The sequence below is a fragment of the Notamacropus eugenii genome, chromosome 2, assembly GCF_028372415.1.
Source record: "Notamacropus eugenii isolate mMacEug1 chromosome 2, mMacEug1.pri_v2, whole genome shotgun sequence".
Taxonomy (NCBI): Eukaryota; Metazoa; Chordata; class Mammalia; order Diprotodontia; family Macropodidae; genus Notamacropus; species Notamacropus eugenii.
This window is the reverse complement of record NC_092873.1, coordinates 70,857,720-70,875,369: the sequence shown is the minus strand read 5'-3', so window position 1 is coordinate 70,875,369 and position 17,650 is coordinate 70,857,720. Positions and strand designations below refer to the sequence as shown.

General features: G+C 49.3%; 2 protein-coding genes across 10 annotated transcripts; both read left to right on the top strand.

The window, feature by feature from the left end:
• The first annotated feature begins 363 nt into the window (after positions 1–363).
• LOC140525460 (tRNA (uracil-5-)-methyltransferase homolog B-like) lies at positions 364–7,927 on the top strand. 7 transcript variants are annotated; one of them, XM_072640885.1, is made up of 13 exons: positions 364–473; positions 929–1,180; positions 2,193–2,247; positions 3,346–3,465; positions 3,690–3,789; positions 4,951–5,021; positions 5,834–5,980; positions 6,205–6,299; positions 6,382–6,599; positions 6,692–6,793; positions 7,262–7,381; positions 7,503–7,602; positions 7,679–7,927. In XM_072640885.1, exons 2-13 carry the CDS (start codon positions 966–968, stop codon positions 7,800–7,802), a joined length of 1,467 nt encoding a protein of 488 aa, XP_072496986.1. In that variant the 5' UTR covers positions 364–473; positions 929–965; the 3' UTR covers positions 7,803–7,927. The 7 variants fall into 7 exon arrangements, 6 of the variants coding, with proteins under 6 accessions (XP_072496986.1, XP_072496985.1, XP_072496984.1 ...); XM_072640884.1 differs by having other exon boundaries at positions 7,262–7,414; XR_011974042.1 differs by having other exon boundaries at positions 388–473; positions 6,676–6,793.
• A 92-nt stretch (positions 7,928–8,019) lies between these two features.
• Positions 8,020–17,285, top strand: LOC140525459 (uncharacterized). 3 transcript variants are annotated; one of them, XM_072640877.1, is made up of 4 exons: positions 8,020–8,981; positions 9,168–9,270; positions 9,550–9,670; positions 13,946–17,285. In XM_072640877.1, exons 2-4 carry the CDS (start codon positions 9,238–9,240, stop codon positions 16,153–16,155), a joined length of 2,364 nt encoding a protein of 787 aa, XP_072496978.1. In that variant the 5' UTR covers positions 8,020–8,981; positions 9,168–9,237; the 3' UTR covers positions 16,156–17,285. The 3 variants fall into 3 exon arrangements, with proteins under 3 accessions (XP_072496978.1, XP_072496980.1, XP_072496977.1); XM_072640879.1 differs by having other exon boundaries at positions 9,521–9,670; XM_072640876.1 differs by having other exon boundaries at positions 8,020–9,270.
• Positions 17,286–17,650: the final 365 nt, after the last annotated feature.

Below are 17,650 nucleotides of genomic sequence, written 5' to 3'. Positions count from 1 at the left end.
CACAGGGAAAACTCCCAAAGGAAAGCTCCGAGATGGGAGAGGGGAAACTGACAGAGAAATTGCATAATTTATTAATTCCATTATCTCAATAAACTGGTAAATTCTATGAAAAGGGGACGCCTTCTAATCTCTGCCTACGATACACCCGCGAGCTAGAGGGGGCGAGGAGGGACAGAAAGGTGCACCCCCGAGTGCCAGGGGGCGTGGGGGAGGGAATTGTGTCACAGGTCGGGGAGTGCACCCACTTTGTGCTTTGGGGAGTGGGGAAGAGGAGGGTGGGAGGTGGAGCCAGGACTAGGAAAAGGAAGGACACTTGTCGGGAGCTTCGCCAGGCCCTGCCCCTCTGGAGGAGGAACCCCGCCCAGTCAGTCCAGCCCGGCCCTCCCGGAAGTGGCTGCGGAGCCGCGGCTGGGCTGGGAAGAGATCGGCCTCGTGTCCTGGTCTGCTCGCGTCCCGCCGCCTGTGCTGCCCAGGTCACTGCCAGCCCGCTAACCCAAGGGGCGGGGAGCGCCCTTGTCCAGCCCCACTCTTACTCCTGTGCCTCCCCTTCCCCGCCTAAGTGTTTATGCCCTGGCTCGCGCTGGCGCCTATTTAGTGCTCATCCTGAGTCTACTGCGAGGTGCCCAGAGAGGGGGAGGCCGCGGGTCTACCAGGACAGCTCCCTCTGGACCACACAGGTTTCCGTCTGCCCCTCAAATGACTCTGAGCTTCAAGCTCCCTCTTGGTCAAAACCCTGCGAATTTGGGAGTGAGCCCTCCCCTACTCTCGGGGAGTTTGCGTTCTAGGGGGAAGGGGGCCCCCAAGATGATAAGGGAGAGCCCTGCAGGCAGGGAACCCAGCCTGAGCAAAGGGGTGGAGGGGAGAAAGGCAGATGGGAGGCTGGCCTCTTCATCTCAGCCTTTCCGATCTGTCTCATATTCCCGTGCAGGGGAAGGTTCGCGTGCTGCTCTTGTCCCAAGGGGCTCATGGCCCACCCAAGGTCCATCCTGTCTTCAGGGGTTCTCCTTTCCAAAAGGAGACTGCTTCCCTGGTGGGCCTGGGGCCCCCAGGGTCAGCCCCAGGCGTCACTGAGCTCAGCAGGGAAGGGAAACTTCACCCAGGCAGCATCGGAGCCCAGTCAGGGGGAAAGAAAGCCCTGGGAAGGGCAGCCAGGCCAAGACCTGGGCTTTTGGCAGGAGAGGTGAGACCTAGTCCTGAGGGCCTTTGATCCCAGGGACACTGGGGGGTTCTTGGGACTTTTTGGGCAGGGCACTGTGGAGAGGAGTCAGGGAGGCCACTGAAATTATCCAAGAGAGCCAAGAGATGCCCAGCACCGGGGGAGAGGTCCAGGACTTGGCAACTGATTGGATGTGGGGGAGGGGTGACATGCAGTATAGGAGAGAAGAGCAGGGCTGGCTCCTAAGCTGTAAACTAGGGTGACTGGCAGGATGGTGGTGCCACGAAGGAAGATTGGGAAGTCAGAAGGAGGAGTGAGCTTGGGGCTTAAGGTGAGGAGTCCGTTGGGGAAGTGGTGAACTAGACACCTGGGGAAGACAGAGGACTAGAGCCTGGGGAAAGAATGATGTCTGGGGACCTGGGTTTGGGAGTTCCCTGCATAGACATGATCAGTGAACCCATGGAGATGACGGTGTGTAAAGAGAGAAGAGAAAGGGGTCCAGGACAGAGCCTCAGGGGCACCCACCCAGCAGAGAATGGGACACAAAAACCTGGAGAGAAGAGAATGTCCCCAAGGACAAGTTGGATTTAGTGGGGGAGACAGAGGTCAAGGAGAGGAGTACAAAAACACCATTAGATTTAGCAGGAAAGAAATTGATGGTGACTCCTTGAGAGAAGTGGACTTTGGGTGGGAACCTCTCTCCTAAAGGGAGAAACAAAACAGGAAGGAGGTGAAAGGGATTAGAAGGTCGCTTCCCTAGATGTAGTCTTACAAATAGCAGGCAATTGGGGTAATTTTCCTGGGTCTGAGTGGATGGGTGGGTGGGTGGATGGATGGATGGATGGATAAATGGATGGATGGGTAGATAGTTGGGTGGATGATGAACAGATGGGTGGATAGATGGGTGGGTGGATGGATGGATAGATGGATGGATGAATAGATGGGTGGATGGATGGGTGGGTGGGTGACTGGATGAACAGATGGGTGGATGGATAGGTGACTGAACAGGTGATGCTCAAGCCTGTATTTATTTCAGGTTGGCAGATCAGCTGCTACCCCTGTGGAGACTGAACTATGATGAACAACTAAAGGTGAAGCTCTAACTCTTGCATAAGAACTAGAATGTGCACCCACAGGTCTGTAGAAGGAGTCTTCCTTGTCCCAATTCAGAGAAGCCACAGAAGGCCCTGAGCTATGGCCCTGCTGGCCCTGGGCCTGGCCCTGGGTCTCTGTACTTGGCTTCTTCTTCTGACCTGTCCCTCTCTCTTTGATTCTTTTGGGTGATGCCATTTCCCTGGAATCCCAGACTTGGGTCCCAGCCACTGTGACTCCCTGCATGGCTTCAGCTGAAGAGGGATGGACCTGGGATTTAAACCTCCACTAACTGTCCTGACGCTTGTGTGGCCCCCTGCAAATGGGCCAGCGGGGGGGGAGGAGGGGGGACTGGTGCAGTCATTTGGACAGAGAGTTTGTTCCCATGTTTGCTCAATCCTTTCTTCCTTTTAGAGACACGCTGAGGCTGAGGTCCACCCAGGGACTCTGGCTCTGACACCCACCACCATTGTTAACAGAGGGGGCCAGTGGTACACCATCATTGGAGTTTGCCACTTTGCAATCCGCTGGTCTCATCTGGTTGCCTTAGTTGGCCCTCCTCTCTGTTCCCACCCTTTGTGTCCCCGACCTAGGTCCAGGATATGGGGGTGACCATGGCCTCTACTGGGAAGCCCCTTCTCCCAGTGGGCACTCTGCAACAGAGCATGATTTTCAACCCTCTCCTGGTTTTGTCAGAGCCCTAGCACTTACCCTTCGGGGGAGGGGGCCTACTGTCTCAGCCCCCTCCCAGGGTGAGCCCCACCATGCCCCTGCAACCTGTGGTGAGGGGCTGTGGATCAGCTCAGATGTCCCTATGGCTCACTACCCCAATACCTGATGTTTCCATGGATGGGGGCAGCCCCTTGTAGGGAGAGAAGGGATCCCAGAGGAGGCCATCACAGGCACAGGGATAGGTGGGAGAAGCAAATGTCCAGTGGAGACAGCCTGAAATAAGGCACCTGACTATGGAGAGCCTCAAATGCCAGGCCCAGGCTAGTGAATGCACTTTGGTGGGTGGCAGAAGATTGCTTTGAGCTCTGGGTCTGGAGGAAAACCAGCAGGGCCAGGGAGAGCCCCGTGTCTTTTGCCTGCTATAGGTCAAGTTCGAAGTGACCAAGAAGACCTTGGAGAAGCTCCAGAGTCGTCTCCACAAACTGAGCACGGTGGTGGCGGAGGCCCAAGGGCTGGGTGCCCTCCTCCAGCCTTTCATCCCATCAGTGAGTTGGGATCTAGCTAGGGGCCCCGGTGGTGGTGACTCCGTCCGTGGCCAGAGTCCCTGGTGGTGACAACCTCCTCTGTGGCCCTTTCTAGGCCCATTCCCTGTGGGCTGTCCCCATCAGAAAGGTCAATCCTTTCCTGTCCTTAGGGTTAATGTACAGTGCCTTTTAACCTTCTTCCTCCCCCTCTTCTCCCTCCTTCCCTATCCACCTCCTCTTGCCAGCCTGTCATCGATGGTTACAGAAACAAATCTGTCTTCTCTATAAACCGGGGCCCAGATGGCCACCCAAGGACTGTGGGTTGCTTCCTGAGATCCCCCGGAGGTGAGTCCAGGGGGATGGACAGGGAAGGGTCTGAGAGACAAGGGCAGGCAAGGGAGACCAGCAGAGAGCAGGGAATCTTGTGGCCCAGCTTCCCCAGGCCATTTGCAGATTTGTCCTCTAACTCTAACCCTCCCACACTCTCCCTCTCTCTCCCTTCCCCCTGGCCCCATGGTTCCAAAGACAAAGACCACCCTCATTTTGAACCCCACTCATGACAGCTACCTGTCTTTCCTGAATGGGTCTGGTCCTGTTCAAGAAGCATTTATTAAACACCAGGTGTTTTTCTGGGGATACAAAGAGAGCAGGGAAACAGCCCCTAACCTCCAGGGCTTACGCTCACCTTCCTGATAAATTGAAGAGGGGGGAGAGGGCATGAATGGCTACGGAGATGAGGAGGGATTCCTGCAGGAGGCAGCCCCTGATCGGAACCTCCCAGGGAATTTTGCGGCAGAGCAAGAAGACTCATGACAGGAGGAACGAGGGACTCAATTTGCCTTGAAGAGGTCTGAGTGAGCCCTTGGGTCCCACGAAGAGCCTGCTGGGCTGATTGGGGACATCTGTGGCCGACCAAAGCCATGATGTCTGAGTTGAGAGTGTCCCCTTCCTTGAGACCTCCCCAGCAAGTGGGCATCTTGTGTGTGCTGGAAGTCCTTTGAGGAGGGGGAGCCCTGACCTCTGCACTGTGGGACCAGCTTGGGGTTAGAGAGTTCTGGGCATGGAGCCTAACGCAGCACATCCTAGCCATGGCTCCTGATTACGCCCCATGGGGCCAAACAGGACAAGGCAAATCCATGGACAGTGAGCAAGCTCCCAAGGCTTCTCTGACCACCTCTCTCCCCAACCCTTTAGCTCCTCAGCTGGTGAGCACTCAAGACCTGCCCCTCCCCCCAGACCCATCAGTGTCTCTCCCAAACTGTGACCCCTAGAACTGAGCACATCCTTTACTCCAGGTGGGGCCTGAGGAGGGCCGGGACAGTCACACCAAGTCAAGTCAGCTGAAGAGGGAGCCAGACCTTTGTGGTGGCATCTTGACCATGGCCTTTTCTTGTCAGGACCTTCCTAGACATCTGCCTGTCCTTCCCAGACAGATTGAGATAGCACATCCTGTTTCTAGAAAGCTTGGGAAGAGAACAGGCCAAATAAATCTTGGTCTTTCCTTAGGGAAGACAATTTTCTGCGTACCTGCTGGCCATCTGAGAGCTCTTCCCACCAGGCACCTCCAGGTTGCCCAGGTAAGAAGGGCCCAGGGGACCTGGGGGCAGGGGACCCCCAACCAGCCTGACCTTCTTCCTCCAGAGCCTGTCATCTTTGTCCAGATGTACCCCTATCTGGCTCCACCATCACGGCTCCCCATGACAAAGATCAGGTCAGCAGAACATACTGACTCCTTGGCCATGGGGGACTACACCTCCTCCATTCCACACTCATAGCAGCCCCCCTTGAGGCCCAGGGCTTAGATGCCCAGAATAGGGGTTAGAAGAGGCCCGTTCAAAGGCTCACCTAAATGTCCGTCAGATGCATGCCTTCAGACCCACAACCTGAACATCCACTGGATGCACGTCTTCAGACCCATGGCCTGGACGTCTGATGCTCCTTCAGACCCACAGCCTGGACATCTGTTGGATGCATGCCTTCAGACCCATCTGGGAGCCTCCATGTGTTTACTTGGTAGAAGCTGAGGAAGGGATTGGTCAAGACCCTAGAAATGCTGGTACAGAGAAAAATGCAGGAAGAAATTGTCCTCTCCACTCAGAGCTTTTGCTCTTGGCAGGCAAGGTGGGAGGCCACAGGTGTGAAAGGAGGCAGGCATTGCCAGACATGCCAATGGGTCAGTCTGTTTCTGAACTTTTGCTGCAAAGAGCCACTGGGAGCCCTGGGTCACCCAGCCCAGCATGGCTCAAAGGCTGGACTTGAGCCCAGGACTTCCTAGCTCTATGGAGGGAAGATAGTGGTACAGACTCTGCCAGGCAGGTGCACTAGGGGTCTCTCTTTTTTCTGACTGGGCCTAAGGGGTTGGCATTGCTGTGTCTTTCTGGCTTCCCAGTGCTATGAGGCGTTTCTGCGACAAACCCCCCTGGACCCTAACCTTGACATAGACAAGCTTGGGCCTTGGCGTCGCCTCAGAGTGCGGACCAGCAGCCTAGGACACACAATGGCCATCATCACTTTTCATGCCCAGGGACTAAGTCAGGTAAGACCCTGGGCAGCTCCAGAACTTGTAGGCTCTAGTGGTAGAACTGAGGAGGAGAAAGCCATGGCCCAGGTGATGCTGGACAAACACCCAGCTCTGGGGGTCATATGGGCCCCAAGGCCAGCCTGGAGGTAGGTCCGGGCAGCTGTCACAGAGCTAGACCTCATGCCATGGAGCAGGGCTAGCCATCTCTTTCCACAGCTCCTCATTTTGGGTCTGAGCAGGAGGCCATCTGTGCTCAGAAGGAGAGAGCCAAGGAGTTCTTCATGTCAGGACCTGGGTCTGTGTGTAACCTCACCTCCCTCTACCTGAAGGAGAGGTAAGCCGGGCAGGGTTCAGGAAACAGGCTGGGACTGCCTACAGGGGCCATTCCTCACAGGCTGCCCTGTCTCCCTCTCCAGGGTCACACCCAGCCTGCAGCAATCCTGCTTCCACCGCTACCAGCTGCTGGCAGGGGAGCCCCATATGTTTGAAGACATCCTTGGCTTGAAACATCGCATCTCTCCAGGGGCCTTTTTCCCTCTGAACATGGGTGCCACTGAGGCTCTCTACCGAGTTGTAGCAGAGCTGGGCAGGGTGGACCAAAGCACTGTCATCCTCGACCTTAGCTTTAGCACAGGTTGGTAGCCACATACTCAGGGGCAGTGGCAGTGAGTAGGGAGTCTCGTATCCTCCATCCCAAATACCGGCCTCAGACTCTTCTGTATACAGGTGCCATGGGCCTCTCCCTGGCTCGGTGGGCAGCCCAGGTCCTCAGCCTGCAGCTGGTCGGACAGGCTATGGAGGATGCCAAGTGGAGCATGGCCTTCAACGGTACAGGAAGGGGCCTGGAGGTGGGGAGGAGTGGGCTGATAGCAGGGGGTCAGAGGGGCCAAGGACCTGCCCTGCCTAGCCCTCACCAGAATCCCAGAGTCACCTCTGATGTCACCTGGTCCATGGGACCTAAACAAGAATTCCAGGATTCCATGGATAGATCTCAGAGGGTCCATGCATGTGGATGGGGGGAGGGGAAGAAGGCCCAGATTGAGAATCTCCTATTATTTAACCATGTGAGGAGGGCTGGGACCAACAGTCTGTGGGCTTCTCTAAGTGGCCAAAAGGGCCTGTCACACAAACTGTCTTACAGACCCCTGAAGAGCCCTCACTAAGCACCCACCAAAACCCCCTGGAGACAAGCAGGGCCAGGCCAGGCCCATCCCCTCCAACCCACTTAGGATCTAGGGAGAACCGGAGGGGGAGGGGGCCTCTGCCACACTTGAGGGCAGCATCTTTCTGTTGCAGAGATCACCAACTGGGAGTGCCAGCGGCGAGATGTCAAGAAGGCCGTGGCCCGGCTCGGAAAATGTCAAGGGGATGGTCAGGTGCTGGTGGCGCTGGTGGACCCAGCAGGCGCTAGGCTGTGTAAGCGTGTACCTAGGGGCTCATCCTCCCCAGGTAGAGGGTTCCTGAGGTTCTCCTGCAGGCTGGCCCTTGCACCCAAGGCGGCCTGGCTCTGATGTTCATCCCCCATTTCTGCCGTCAGCTCACAGGGTCATTCATGCCATCCGGGGCTGCCCAGCTATCCAGAAGCTAGTGTTCATCTCTGGCCGGCCCCACGCAGAAGACATGGAGACCTTCCTTCAGTGAGTAAGGGAGGCCTGAGCTGGGAGGTGTCCCCAGGGGTCTCTGGGGCTGACTAGGACCCTCTGGTGTCTGCAGGCTGTGCTGCCCCAACTCTGGCCAGGACCTCCAAGGTGAGCCTTTCACACTGAGCCAAGCTGTGCCTGTGGACATGCTCCCGCATACTCTGTCTTCGCAGCTGGTTCTGACCTTCACTCGCTGACCCACGGATGGAGGGGTGGGCCTCACACCCAGCTCCCTGCGTCCCATTGGGGGGGCCTTGCTCTGGCTCCACCACCTGTCCCATTTTGCTCAAAGGGAACTCTCAATAAATGGTCGTGGACTGAATCTGCAGGGTCCAAGGTTTGTTATGGGTCTCCCAGTGTGGACAAAGTGGATTTCATGGAGTGATATTCAGCTTCTTGGCTGTTTGACCAGCGGGGAAGGGGAGGCTGGGGAGAGCTGGGGACTCTTCCACCCGGACCCCCAGCTAGCGTTACCCTGGATGTGCAGCTGGACAGGAAGCAGCGGTGGGTGGAAGCCCTGGGTTCAGGGTCCTGCTTCTGACCAAGCTGGGCACAGGCTGACCATGACCTTGAATGACCAGGGTCAGAGGACACAGATGATTGGGGGGTGGGGGGGCACTTCATAGCCTCTCTTTGGAATTCTTTATTCTCATCCCCGTCCCATTTTACAGAGGGGGAAACCGGGGCACATGCCGAGGGTCAGGAAGCATCCCCATGGGGGAGAATGGTAGGAGCTACTCCCGCCCAGGAGGCTCCACCTCCTCCCAGCTGGGGAAGGGTCCGGCCAGAGCACCGCCCTCTGACCCTTCAAGTCCAGGAGCCATCGAGACGAGCGGCCTCCGGGCGGTCTAGAGCAGCACCGGAAGTGTGCTTGAGGGGAAGGGGAGGCCCCGCCACTCGCTGGTCCCCGTAACCCTGGTTCCGCCTTCCCCAACCCACCCCCGAAGATCCTGAACCATCCAGAGGCCTGAAGAGCTCTCGGTGTTCAGGCTCCTAGGGCCCACGTGACCCTGCCCCGCCTCCCCCCCCCCCCACTCCCCGTGCCCCGTGAACCATCGAGACGAGCGGCCTCCGGGCAGCCTAGAGCGCCCCGGAAGTGCACTTGGGCACGCGGGGTAGGGGCTCAGACCCACGAGCCAGCAGGGACACTTCCTGTCCGTACCCCTTGCTGGGTGCACGTGGTTCGTGGGGGCACATCCCGCGTGGGGCCAGCGACGCCCCGGCTCGGATCCGAGGGCGATAGCCCCATCCCTCGGAGCTGTCAGAAGGAGTTGTCAGCGGCGCCTCTTCACGCGTGGGTTTTCCCTTCGGGGAGGTCTCAGGCCGCCCACCACACGTGGGTGACTTGTGGGGGCGGGGCCTCCTCCCCTTTCTAGGTGAGTGTCCCTTCCCCTTGGTGCGTGGGCTCCTGGTGGGAGGCGTCTCCCCTCCCCCAATCACTAGTGGGTGTGGGGGGGTACCGTCCGTGCTTTCTCCCCTGGAATCTCCCATCCCTGCTGGGCGCCCCTCCCCCACGAGCCTTGGGTGTCCCCCTTCCCCCGCGTGCCCGCGTCTCTCCTCAGAGTTGGGGTCCCGGCATCAGCAGCACCTGGCGGAGCGCCTGGCAGAGCCCCGCGGTTCGGGGGCGGCGGGATGGCGGCGGCTGGGGCCCCCCGACCCCAGCAGGTGAGATCCCTGCCCCCTTTGCCTGCTGCCATCACGGGCAGGCCTGGGGAGGGTGGGCCCGGCCTTCCAGGGCTGGGGGATGGGAGGATTCAGGAGGGCTCCCGGGCCTCAGGGTGTCTTTGAGGGAGGGCCCTGCCCTCTCCTCCCCCTCTGTTCCTGCTCTTATTCCCACCTCCTCCTTGCTCCTCCCTCTTCCCTCTTTTAACCTCCTCCTGTCCCCCTCCCCCTGTACTCCTACCCCCCATCCCAGAACTCTGCTCTGATGTGACCTGTCTGCAGGTCTGGGGTCCCGACATGCTGACCCCGATGGAGCAGCCCACCCCAAGGACCCTCTTCTTTCCCACTGTGAAGGTTGAGTTGGAGGGGATGACCCGGAACCTGCTGCCCAGGCGAGAGCATGGTGAGCTGGGGGCCTTGGTCTTCTCTGCTATGGAATCCCCTCCAGCCAGTGACCTTTGAACTCTTGATCACAGGTCTGTCTCATTGATAATTCAGAAAAGCTGGACCTTACACCTCCCAGACTATAATTACAGGTGAGGAAGATAATGGGGGTTCGGTCTGTTTGGGCTCCAGCCCCAACTGAACCCCGTTTTTGCCTGAGGAGGGCCTCTCCCAGCGCTGGCTGTTATCTCTAGTTTTTGATCAAGGTTCAGTTCCCCACAGGTGTCTAATAGGATGGGTAGATAGGGGTTACTTTCATTTTACAGAAGAAGCAGCTGAGGTTTACAGAGAGGAAAGCCTTTATCTCTAAGGCAGGGGTCCAAAAAAGCGAATGGGAAAGACTTCATCTTTGTTATCACCACGTTTTTAGCAGAAGATTAGCATTTCTTTCTAATGTAATTGCTTAAAGTTTTTAAGATGTAAAATTTAAGTTAAAAATAGTTTTTAATTAATAATTCCCCTCCCTGCTAAAAAAGGGTCCCTTCAGTTCACTAGGCTGCCCAAGGGATCTGGAATACACCCACAGAAAGGTAAGAATAGAGTTCTGCACCAGACGATATTGATAAGGCCATTTTAACGTTGGCTTAAGGAAATACATGAAATAAGCTTCACTTTTTTTTTTGAGGCAGGATGTTTATTTTTTCAATTAATAAACATTTAAAAAAAACTATTTCTGTCTCTCCCACCACCCCTCCACACATAGTTGAGTAAATAGAAAAGAGCCCCCAAATAAAGCTCTTGGTAGGCAACTGTGTAGACATCAGCCTCGTCTGCCACTGTGTGTCTTCATCCTCATCCTTTTGGCCTAATGGCTCATCCTGGCATTGACCAGAGCTCTGAAGTCTGCCAAAGTTGGTTTTCTCTGAATTACTGGGACTGTTTTGTAATTTGTCCTTGTTCTGCTCCTGTCCCTCTCAATTAGTTCATAAAGATCTCCCAGTCTCCTTTGTAAGTGGGCATCGTCGTTTCTTAGGGCTTGTTAATATTCCATTTTATTTGTTTAGGCTCTGTCCTGTAGCAGGACACCCCAATTTGTTCTCATTTTTTGTCTCCAGTGAAAAGAGACACTGTCAGTCTCTTTGTCCATTTGGATCCATTCACTCTTTATTTGCTCTCTGAGGTCTAGGGCTGGTAGTGGTGAGCTTGGGTCAGAGCTATGGGCAGGGTGGTAATTTGGTGGGCCTACTTCCAAATTGCTTTCCAGAACAGTCAGAAGTACCCAAAGCTCCACCAGGAATGCAGTGATGTCCCCACTGTTCCATTCCCCCTCTGGTGTTGACTGCTTCCATTTTCTGCCGTCTTTCCCACCTGGCTGGGTGGGAAGTGAAACTTCAGGGTTGTTTTGAGTTGCATTTGATCTTTCGCATGGTCATTATTAGTTTGCCATTCTTTCAAGAATGGTTTGTTCATATCCTTTGATCCCTTTCTCTGTTGTGGAATGGCTTTTGCTCTTATGTTTTTCTATTAATTGTCCATATATCTTGGATCTTAGGCCCTTTTGAGAAATATCAGATACAGAGATTTTTTTTCTCCAATTGACTGCTCCTCTTTTTCCTCTTGCATTATCATTCAATTAATGAACATTTACTGATTTTGTTCATGAGCAGGTTTTGCTGTTGCACGTAATTAGAGACATCAATTTCGTCTTTTGGTATTTCCTCTATCCTTTGGCTGGTTAAGAATTCACTACTACCACCACCCATGGCTGTGAAAAGGGAAATGATTTACTTCCAATTTTTTAATGACACATATGGTCGTTAGAATTCTGGCCATTGACCAATTTTGAATCAGTTTTAGAATACGGCGTAAGGCGTTTTTCTAAACCTAATTTTCTTCCAGAGAGTGTTTACGCTGGGTTTACTGAGTTCAGTTATTGTCTGAATCTCTTTGTCTAATCTGGGCAGCTTGGTGGGGAGTGGCCCAAGTGTTGGAAAACCTGAGCTTCTGTCAGACACCAGACCCCTTACTTCAGACAACCTTTCTCAGCCTTAGTTTCCTCATCTGTAAAATAGAATTGTTATGACAAGAATCAAATGAAGAAATGTTCGTAAAGCACTTTACATACCTTAAAGCTCTAAGTACTAGCAATTCGTAGTTGTTAGTAATAGACAGCATCATCTGTTCCATGGATAGTTTTCTATTTGTTAATCACTGCCAGTTGGTTGGGATGTTTGCTCATAGTCTGACGTCTAAAAATGCTATTTATTGCCGCTTCATTCCTACCTTTCTTCATTATTTTCCCAGATTCTCAGGATGTTTTTTTTCCCAAAAGAATGTTATTTTATCTCACTCTGTAAAGGATCCCTTTGGAAGATTGATTGGTATAGCACTAAATTGATGGATTAACTTCAGCAGCAGTGTCCCTTGTATGATTGGTACTGCCCAGCCATGAGCGTTGGGTTTTTTCCAGCTATTGATGTTCTTTTATTTCACAACCGTTTTGTAATTGTATCCATCAGATATTGATTGATATTTGACAGATTGACTCGGAGCTATTTGTGTATTTTTTATTTCTTTTGAGTGGGACTTCCCTTTTTATTATTAGATTCATCTTTTATAGAAGAGTTATTGATTTTTGTGAATTTATTTTGTAGTCTAAAACTTTACTGAAGTTTTTAATTGTCTCATTTTCATTGCTGATACCTAAAACTTTAGTCATTTCGCTAGGAATAGTTTTGTATGTTCTACCAATCTATAGGCTTTGAATTCTTTCACTTGTCATTTCTATTGCCAGTATTTCTAGTACTATTTCCAATTACTGGAAGGAAGATGGGGATCCTTCCTTTACTACTATATTTAATGGGGAAACTTTGCTTCTTTTGGTTTTGAATGTTTTTATTTACTGATTTATTGTGTAGATTGTTTTCCTAATGTTGAGCCATCTTTGCATTCCAGGTATACATCCAGGATGATAATAGAAAGTGATGCTTTTACAAAATTAGTTAATTGTAATCTTTTAGCCAAGATTGCATTTAATTTCTTTTTTAAAAATGTGCTCATAGTAATATTGACTATAATTCCCTTTTGTTTTATACTTCCTTAATTTAGGTATCAGAACTGTATTTCCCTCATAAAACAAATTTAGTAGAGTATTTTTTCTCAGCTTTTGAGAATAATTTCTGTATAGTAATTAAAATTATTTAAAATTTGGTTGTTTTTTCCAGGCCATCTGGACCAGGACTTTTTCTTTATTAGTTCTTTTACAGTTAGTTCTTTTTCCTTTTTTATGATTGGAATATTTAAGGTTTCTATTTGGGATTTTGTTCATTTGGGTATTGAACATTTTGGTAGGTCTGTATTTCTTTTCCTAACTCCTAGTACAGCTCTCTAACCACTATACCATGCTATGTTTTGTTTCTGTTTTTCTGGAGATTATCTGGAGGCTCTTTTAATTTTGGTTTGTTTCCTGAATTCAGAAGTTCTGGGCAGCTTTCTTGTATTATTTTCTGTATAAGGTTTTTTTAAAAATTGATACATTATGGAAGACCTATGGTTCTTAAATTACCTTCTCAAGTTGTCTGCAAGGTCAGTGACTTTGGCTTGTGTAGAGATTATATATTCTTTTAAAATGTTTATCTTTGAATCATAATCCAAAGGTTCATTGGTATGAAAATGGATCCTACCACCTAACTGCTACTAGAGATGATGGACTTAAAATCCAAAATGAAGCAGGCATTTGTGGACATAGCCATTGTGGGACTATTTTTGCTGGATTATGTGTGCTTGTTGTATTTTATTTTTGTTTTTTGTTTTATTTGGGGGGCAGCAGGAGAGAACAGAAGTAAGAATACCCAAGTAGGGCAACTTTGTATGTATTTCTATGTATTGAATTATAAATCTAAAAGGAAAAACTAGTGGAATGTAATAGATTCATAGCTTCATTTTTAATTCTCTTTCTTACTATGTAAATGGAAATATTCATTTTACTTGATGTTATGTTCAGAACTTTTTTAAAATATGGCTTCCAAGTTCCCTTCTACCTCTCAAATTCTGTGATTTTGTGAGTTCTGTGACCACTTGCTGCTGGCAGGCAAAGTAAGATCTGGAACCCAGGTTAAGACTGGATTTCTTTGCCTATCTGTCCATAGGCAGTTCTAGGACCATGTTCTGGACTGTGTTCTGGACCATGTTCACATTTGGTCCTTCTTGTATCTTCCTCACTTTTCATCTCCCAGGGCAGCTGACAACTGCATTCTTTTTCACACTCTCATTTTCTGTTTTGTTTTCTTTTTAGATGGTGAAGACAAGATAGCTTTGAAGCATGAAATTATAGACAGTAGTGATTGGCTTTTCCAAGCAGAGGAAAAACCAGGCATGCTTAATGAATGTGGAAACTCTTTTAACCTGAATGAAGAGATGACTTTGAAACAGAGAATCCTAGATCATAGCAACCAGCTTCTCCTTCACACGGAAGAAAAACCAAGCCTGCTTAATGAATATGAAGACTTTTTCAACAGTCAGAATTCATCCTTAGTTGGATTTAATGTATTCCAAACTAATGAGGCCCTGTACAACTGTCAGAAGTGTGGAGAACGTTTTGTTACCATGTCACACCTCACTCAGCACCAGAGCATTCACACTGGACCAGGTCGCTATGTATGTTATGAGTGTGGGAAAACATTTACCAGAAGCTATCATCTCATCCGACATCAAGTTATTCATACAGGAGAGAGACCCTTTTCATGTAAAGAGTGTGGGAAGACTTTTAAGAGAAAATCAACCCTCACTGAGCACCAGAGAATTCACACTGGAGAGAAACCTTATAGATGTAACAAATGTGGGAGAGCCTTCAGTCAAAGCCAAGATCTCTTGGAGCATCAGAAAGTACACACTGTTGATAAACCTTACAAATGTGATGACTGTGGGAAGGCTTTTAGTACCAGCTCAAGCCTCCTTCAGCACCAGCTTATCCACACAGGAGAAAAACCCTACAAATGTAGTGAATGTGGGAAAGCCTTCAGAAATAGCTCAAGCCTGCTTCGGCATCAGTTCATCCACACAGGAGAAGAGCTTTACAAATGCAATGAGTGTGGGAAAATTTTGAGTAATCGCTCAAGCCTTTTCCAGCATCTAAAAATTCATTCTGGAGAGAAACCCTATCATTGTAATGAATGTGGGAAAGGCTTCATTCGTAACTCATACCTCATTGAACATCAGAGGATTCATACAGGGGAAAAACCCTATGCATGTAAGGAGTGTGGAAAAACTTTCCGACGTTCCTGGTACCTCACTGAGCATCAGAGAAGTCACGCCCCAGAGAGAGTGTATAGATGCACTGAGTGTGGGAAAACCTTCAGATATAGCTCTTGTCACTTCCATCACCAAAAACTCCACACAGGAGAAAAACCCTTTGGCTGTAATGAGTGTGGTATGGCTTTTGGGCGAAAGTCACGACTTCTGGACCATCAGAGAATCCACACTGGAGAGAAACCCTATGAATGTGAAAAATGTTTGAAGAGTTTTAGCCACCGTTCACAACTTCTTGAACATATGAGAACTCATACTGGAGAGAAGCCTTATGAGTGCAATAAATGTGGGAAGTCATTTACTAGAAATTCTGGCTTTATACGTCATCAGAAAATCCACACTGGGGAGAGGCCCTATGAATGTAATCAGTGTGGCAAATGTTTTAGCAATAGTTCGTTTCTTATTGAGCATGAAAGAATCCATACCACAGAGAAACCTTACAAATGTGATGAATGTGGGAAAGCTTTCTGTAAGAAATCATACCTCACTGGACATCAGATCACTCACACCAAAGAGAAACCCTATGAATGTCATGAATGTGGGAAATCCTATAATCGGCGCTTCCGTCTTATTGAGCACCAGAGAATTCATACTGGAGAGAAACCCTATGAATGTGGTGAATGTGGACGATCATTTAGTCGAAGTGCCCTTCTTATTGGGCATCAGATAATTCACACCAAAGAGAAACCCTATGTATGTAATCAATGTGGGAAAGCTTTTAGTCTGAGAAAACATCTTGTTCAACATCAGAGTATTCACAATGATGAGAAACCTTATGAATGCAATGAATGTGGAAAAGCCTTCAGGCACAAATCTACATTTCGTGACCATCAAAAAGTTCACACTGGTGATAAACCCTGTAAATGTAATGAATGTGGGAAATCCTTCAATCGAACCTTTCATCTTATTGAACACCAGCGAACTCATACTAAGGAGAAACCCTATGAATGTAATGAGTGTGGGAAGTGTTTCAGTCGAAGCTCAGTCTTTACTCAGCATCAGAAAATTCATAGTGTAGGTCATAGACCTTTTGAATGTAATGAATGTGGGAAATCTTTCACTCGAAATTCTGTCTTTATTAAACACCAGAAAATTCACACAAAAGAGAACAAATCCAGTGACTATGGGAAGTCCTTCAGTCAAAACTCAGTCTATATTCAACAGCAGGAAATGCACACTAAAGAGAATCTAGATTAATGAAGAGGTTTTTGTTGGGGTTTCACAGCTCTTTCAGTATTGAATATTATATATACTTGAGGAGAGGTGGCAATGGTGAGAAAAACCTTTGTCAGACTTCAAGTTTTATTCAGCACAGATGGGTTTACTAGGAAGTAAACCAGGGATTCTGATGGATGGAAATTTAAATCATAATTAAACTTTTCTATGACTGCTTTCTTTTGGGAAGTGATCTGTCTTTAGAAAGCAGCTCTATAAAATCAGAAATACAGGGAACTCCCACAGGATTGATTACAGCTTTGACAGTGTAGGGGAGGTGTACTAAAAGTTCTGTGACCAAGCCATCCCTTCTGGGAAAGAGTTCACTCCATTTCTTGTAAGCTGGGTGAAGCCATCATTCTGTGATGTAAATTATGTTAGTCCAGATGAGTAGAAACAAGGTTATCATGTGTTACTAGCTCAGCAAAAGGTTAAATGCTGGAGATAATACCCAATCCTTTTAAAAAGGTTTCATTGCTACTTTTTATTTTTTTCACCTTGTGTAATAGTAAGTCCTCCTCCCCTGCTTTCACCACTGTGGAATCCTCCCCTACAAGAAAGACAGTCAAGCAAATGAGGCTTATAAGGTAACAGTGTTTGACTGTTGAGGCTCTATTCTGTACCCATCACCACCCTCCACTTCCTTGCAAAGAGGAGGGCAGTATTTCTTCCTCTTTTCTCCAGGATCAAGGCTGGTCATTGTGCTTCAGCTGCCCCTTAGAACTGTTCCGTTTGTTTTTTCATCACTGTGCACCATCTACCTGGTTCAGCTTTCTACCTTTGTACTAGTCCTTGCAGGGCAAAGAATGCTGGATTTGTAGTTAAGGGACCTGAGTTTAAATTCTCCTTTGCTGCTCACTATCTGTGGGAGTATGAATGTGTCACTAACTTTCTGGATCTCATTTTCCTTATCTGCAAAATAAGGGGACTGAAATATATAGCCTCCAAGGTCTCTTCTGGCTCTGAATCTGATCCTAAATCTGTGTTTCTCTGAACTTTTGATATTCATGGTTTCCATTATTTATGTTCCATAGTCTAGCCATTTCCCAATGGATGGATACCTTTCTTTCTCTCCTACTATGAAGTAATAAAAAAATTACATAAATGCTTTATTATTTATGGGCCAATTCTGTTATTAATCCCTTTGGACACATGCCCAGTACACAGTTTACCCATTTTGCAATGGATGGATAGCTTTTTTTTCTTTTACTACTAAGTAGTAGAAAATTATATAAATGGTTTAGTATTATATGTGGGCAAATTCTGTTTTTGAACATATGCCCAGTAGGGGGATCAGTAAATCAGAGGACATGGTTGGGATGAAGTCTCCTGTTATTCCTAACCAGTCATCACAATCTTAGAAGCTTTCTGCTTCTCCATCAGCCTGCCTTACATGGTCTATTTGCTCTATCACCTTTGCCTGTTGAATGGGTATGAGGTAAAGTGTGAGTTGTTTTTCACTCTTAGTAGTGGTTTA

What these genes read in the sequence shown, in the direction of transcription:
- LOC140525459 (XM_072640877.1), top strand. Translation starts at nt 9,238, where the DNA reads ATGGCGGCGGCTGGGGCCCCCCGACCCCAGCAG. An exon ending in GGGCCCCCCGACCCCAGCAG is followed by an intron (nt 9,271 to 9,549) that starts GTGAGATCCCTG and finishes ACCTGTCTGCAG; the next exon opens with GTCTGGGGTCCCGACATGCT. An exon ending in GCTGCCCAGGCGAGAGCATG is followed by an intron (nt 9,671 to 13,945) that starts GTGAGCTGGGGG and finishes TTTTCTTTTTAG; the next exon opens with ATGGTGAAGACAAGATAGCT.
- LOC140525460 (XM_072640884.1), top strand. Translation starts at nt 966, where the DNA reads ATGGCCCACCCAAGGTCCATCCTGTCTTCAGGGGTTCTCCTTTCCAAA. An exon ending in CTTCCTGAGATCCCCCGGAG is followed by an intron (nt 3,790 to 4,950) that starts GTGAGTCCAGGG and finishes GTCTTTCCTTAG; the next exon opens with GGAAGACAATTTTCTGCGTA. An exon ending in ATGCCCAGGGACTAAGTCAG is followed by an intron (nt 5,981 to 6,204) that starts GTAAGACCCTGG and finishes GGGTCTGAGCAG; the next exon opens with GAGGCCATCTGTGCTCAGAA.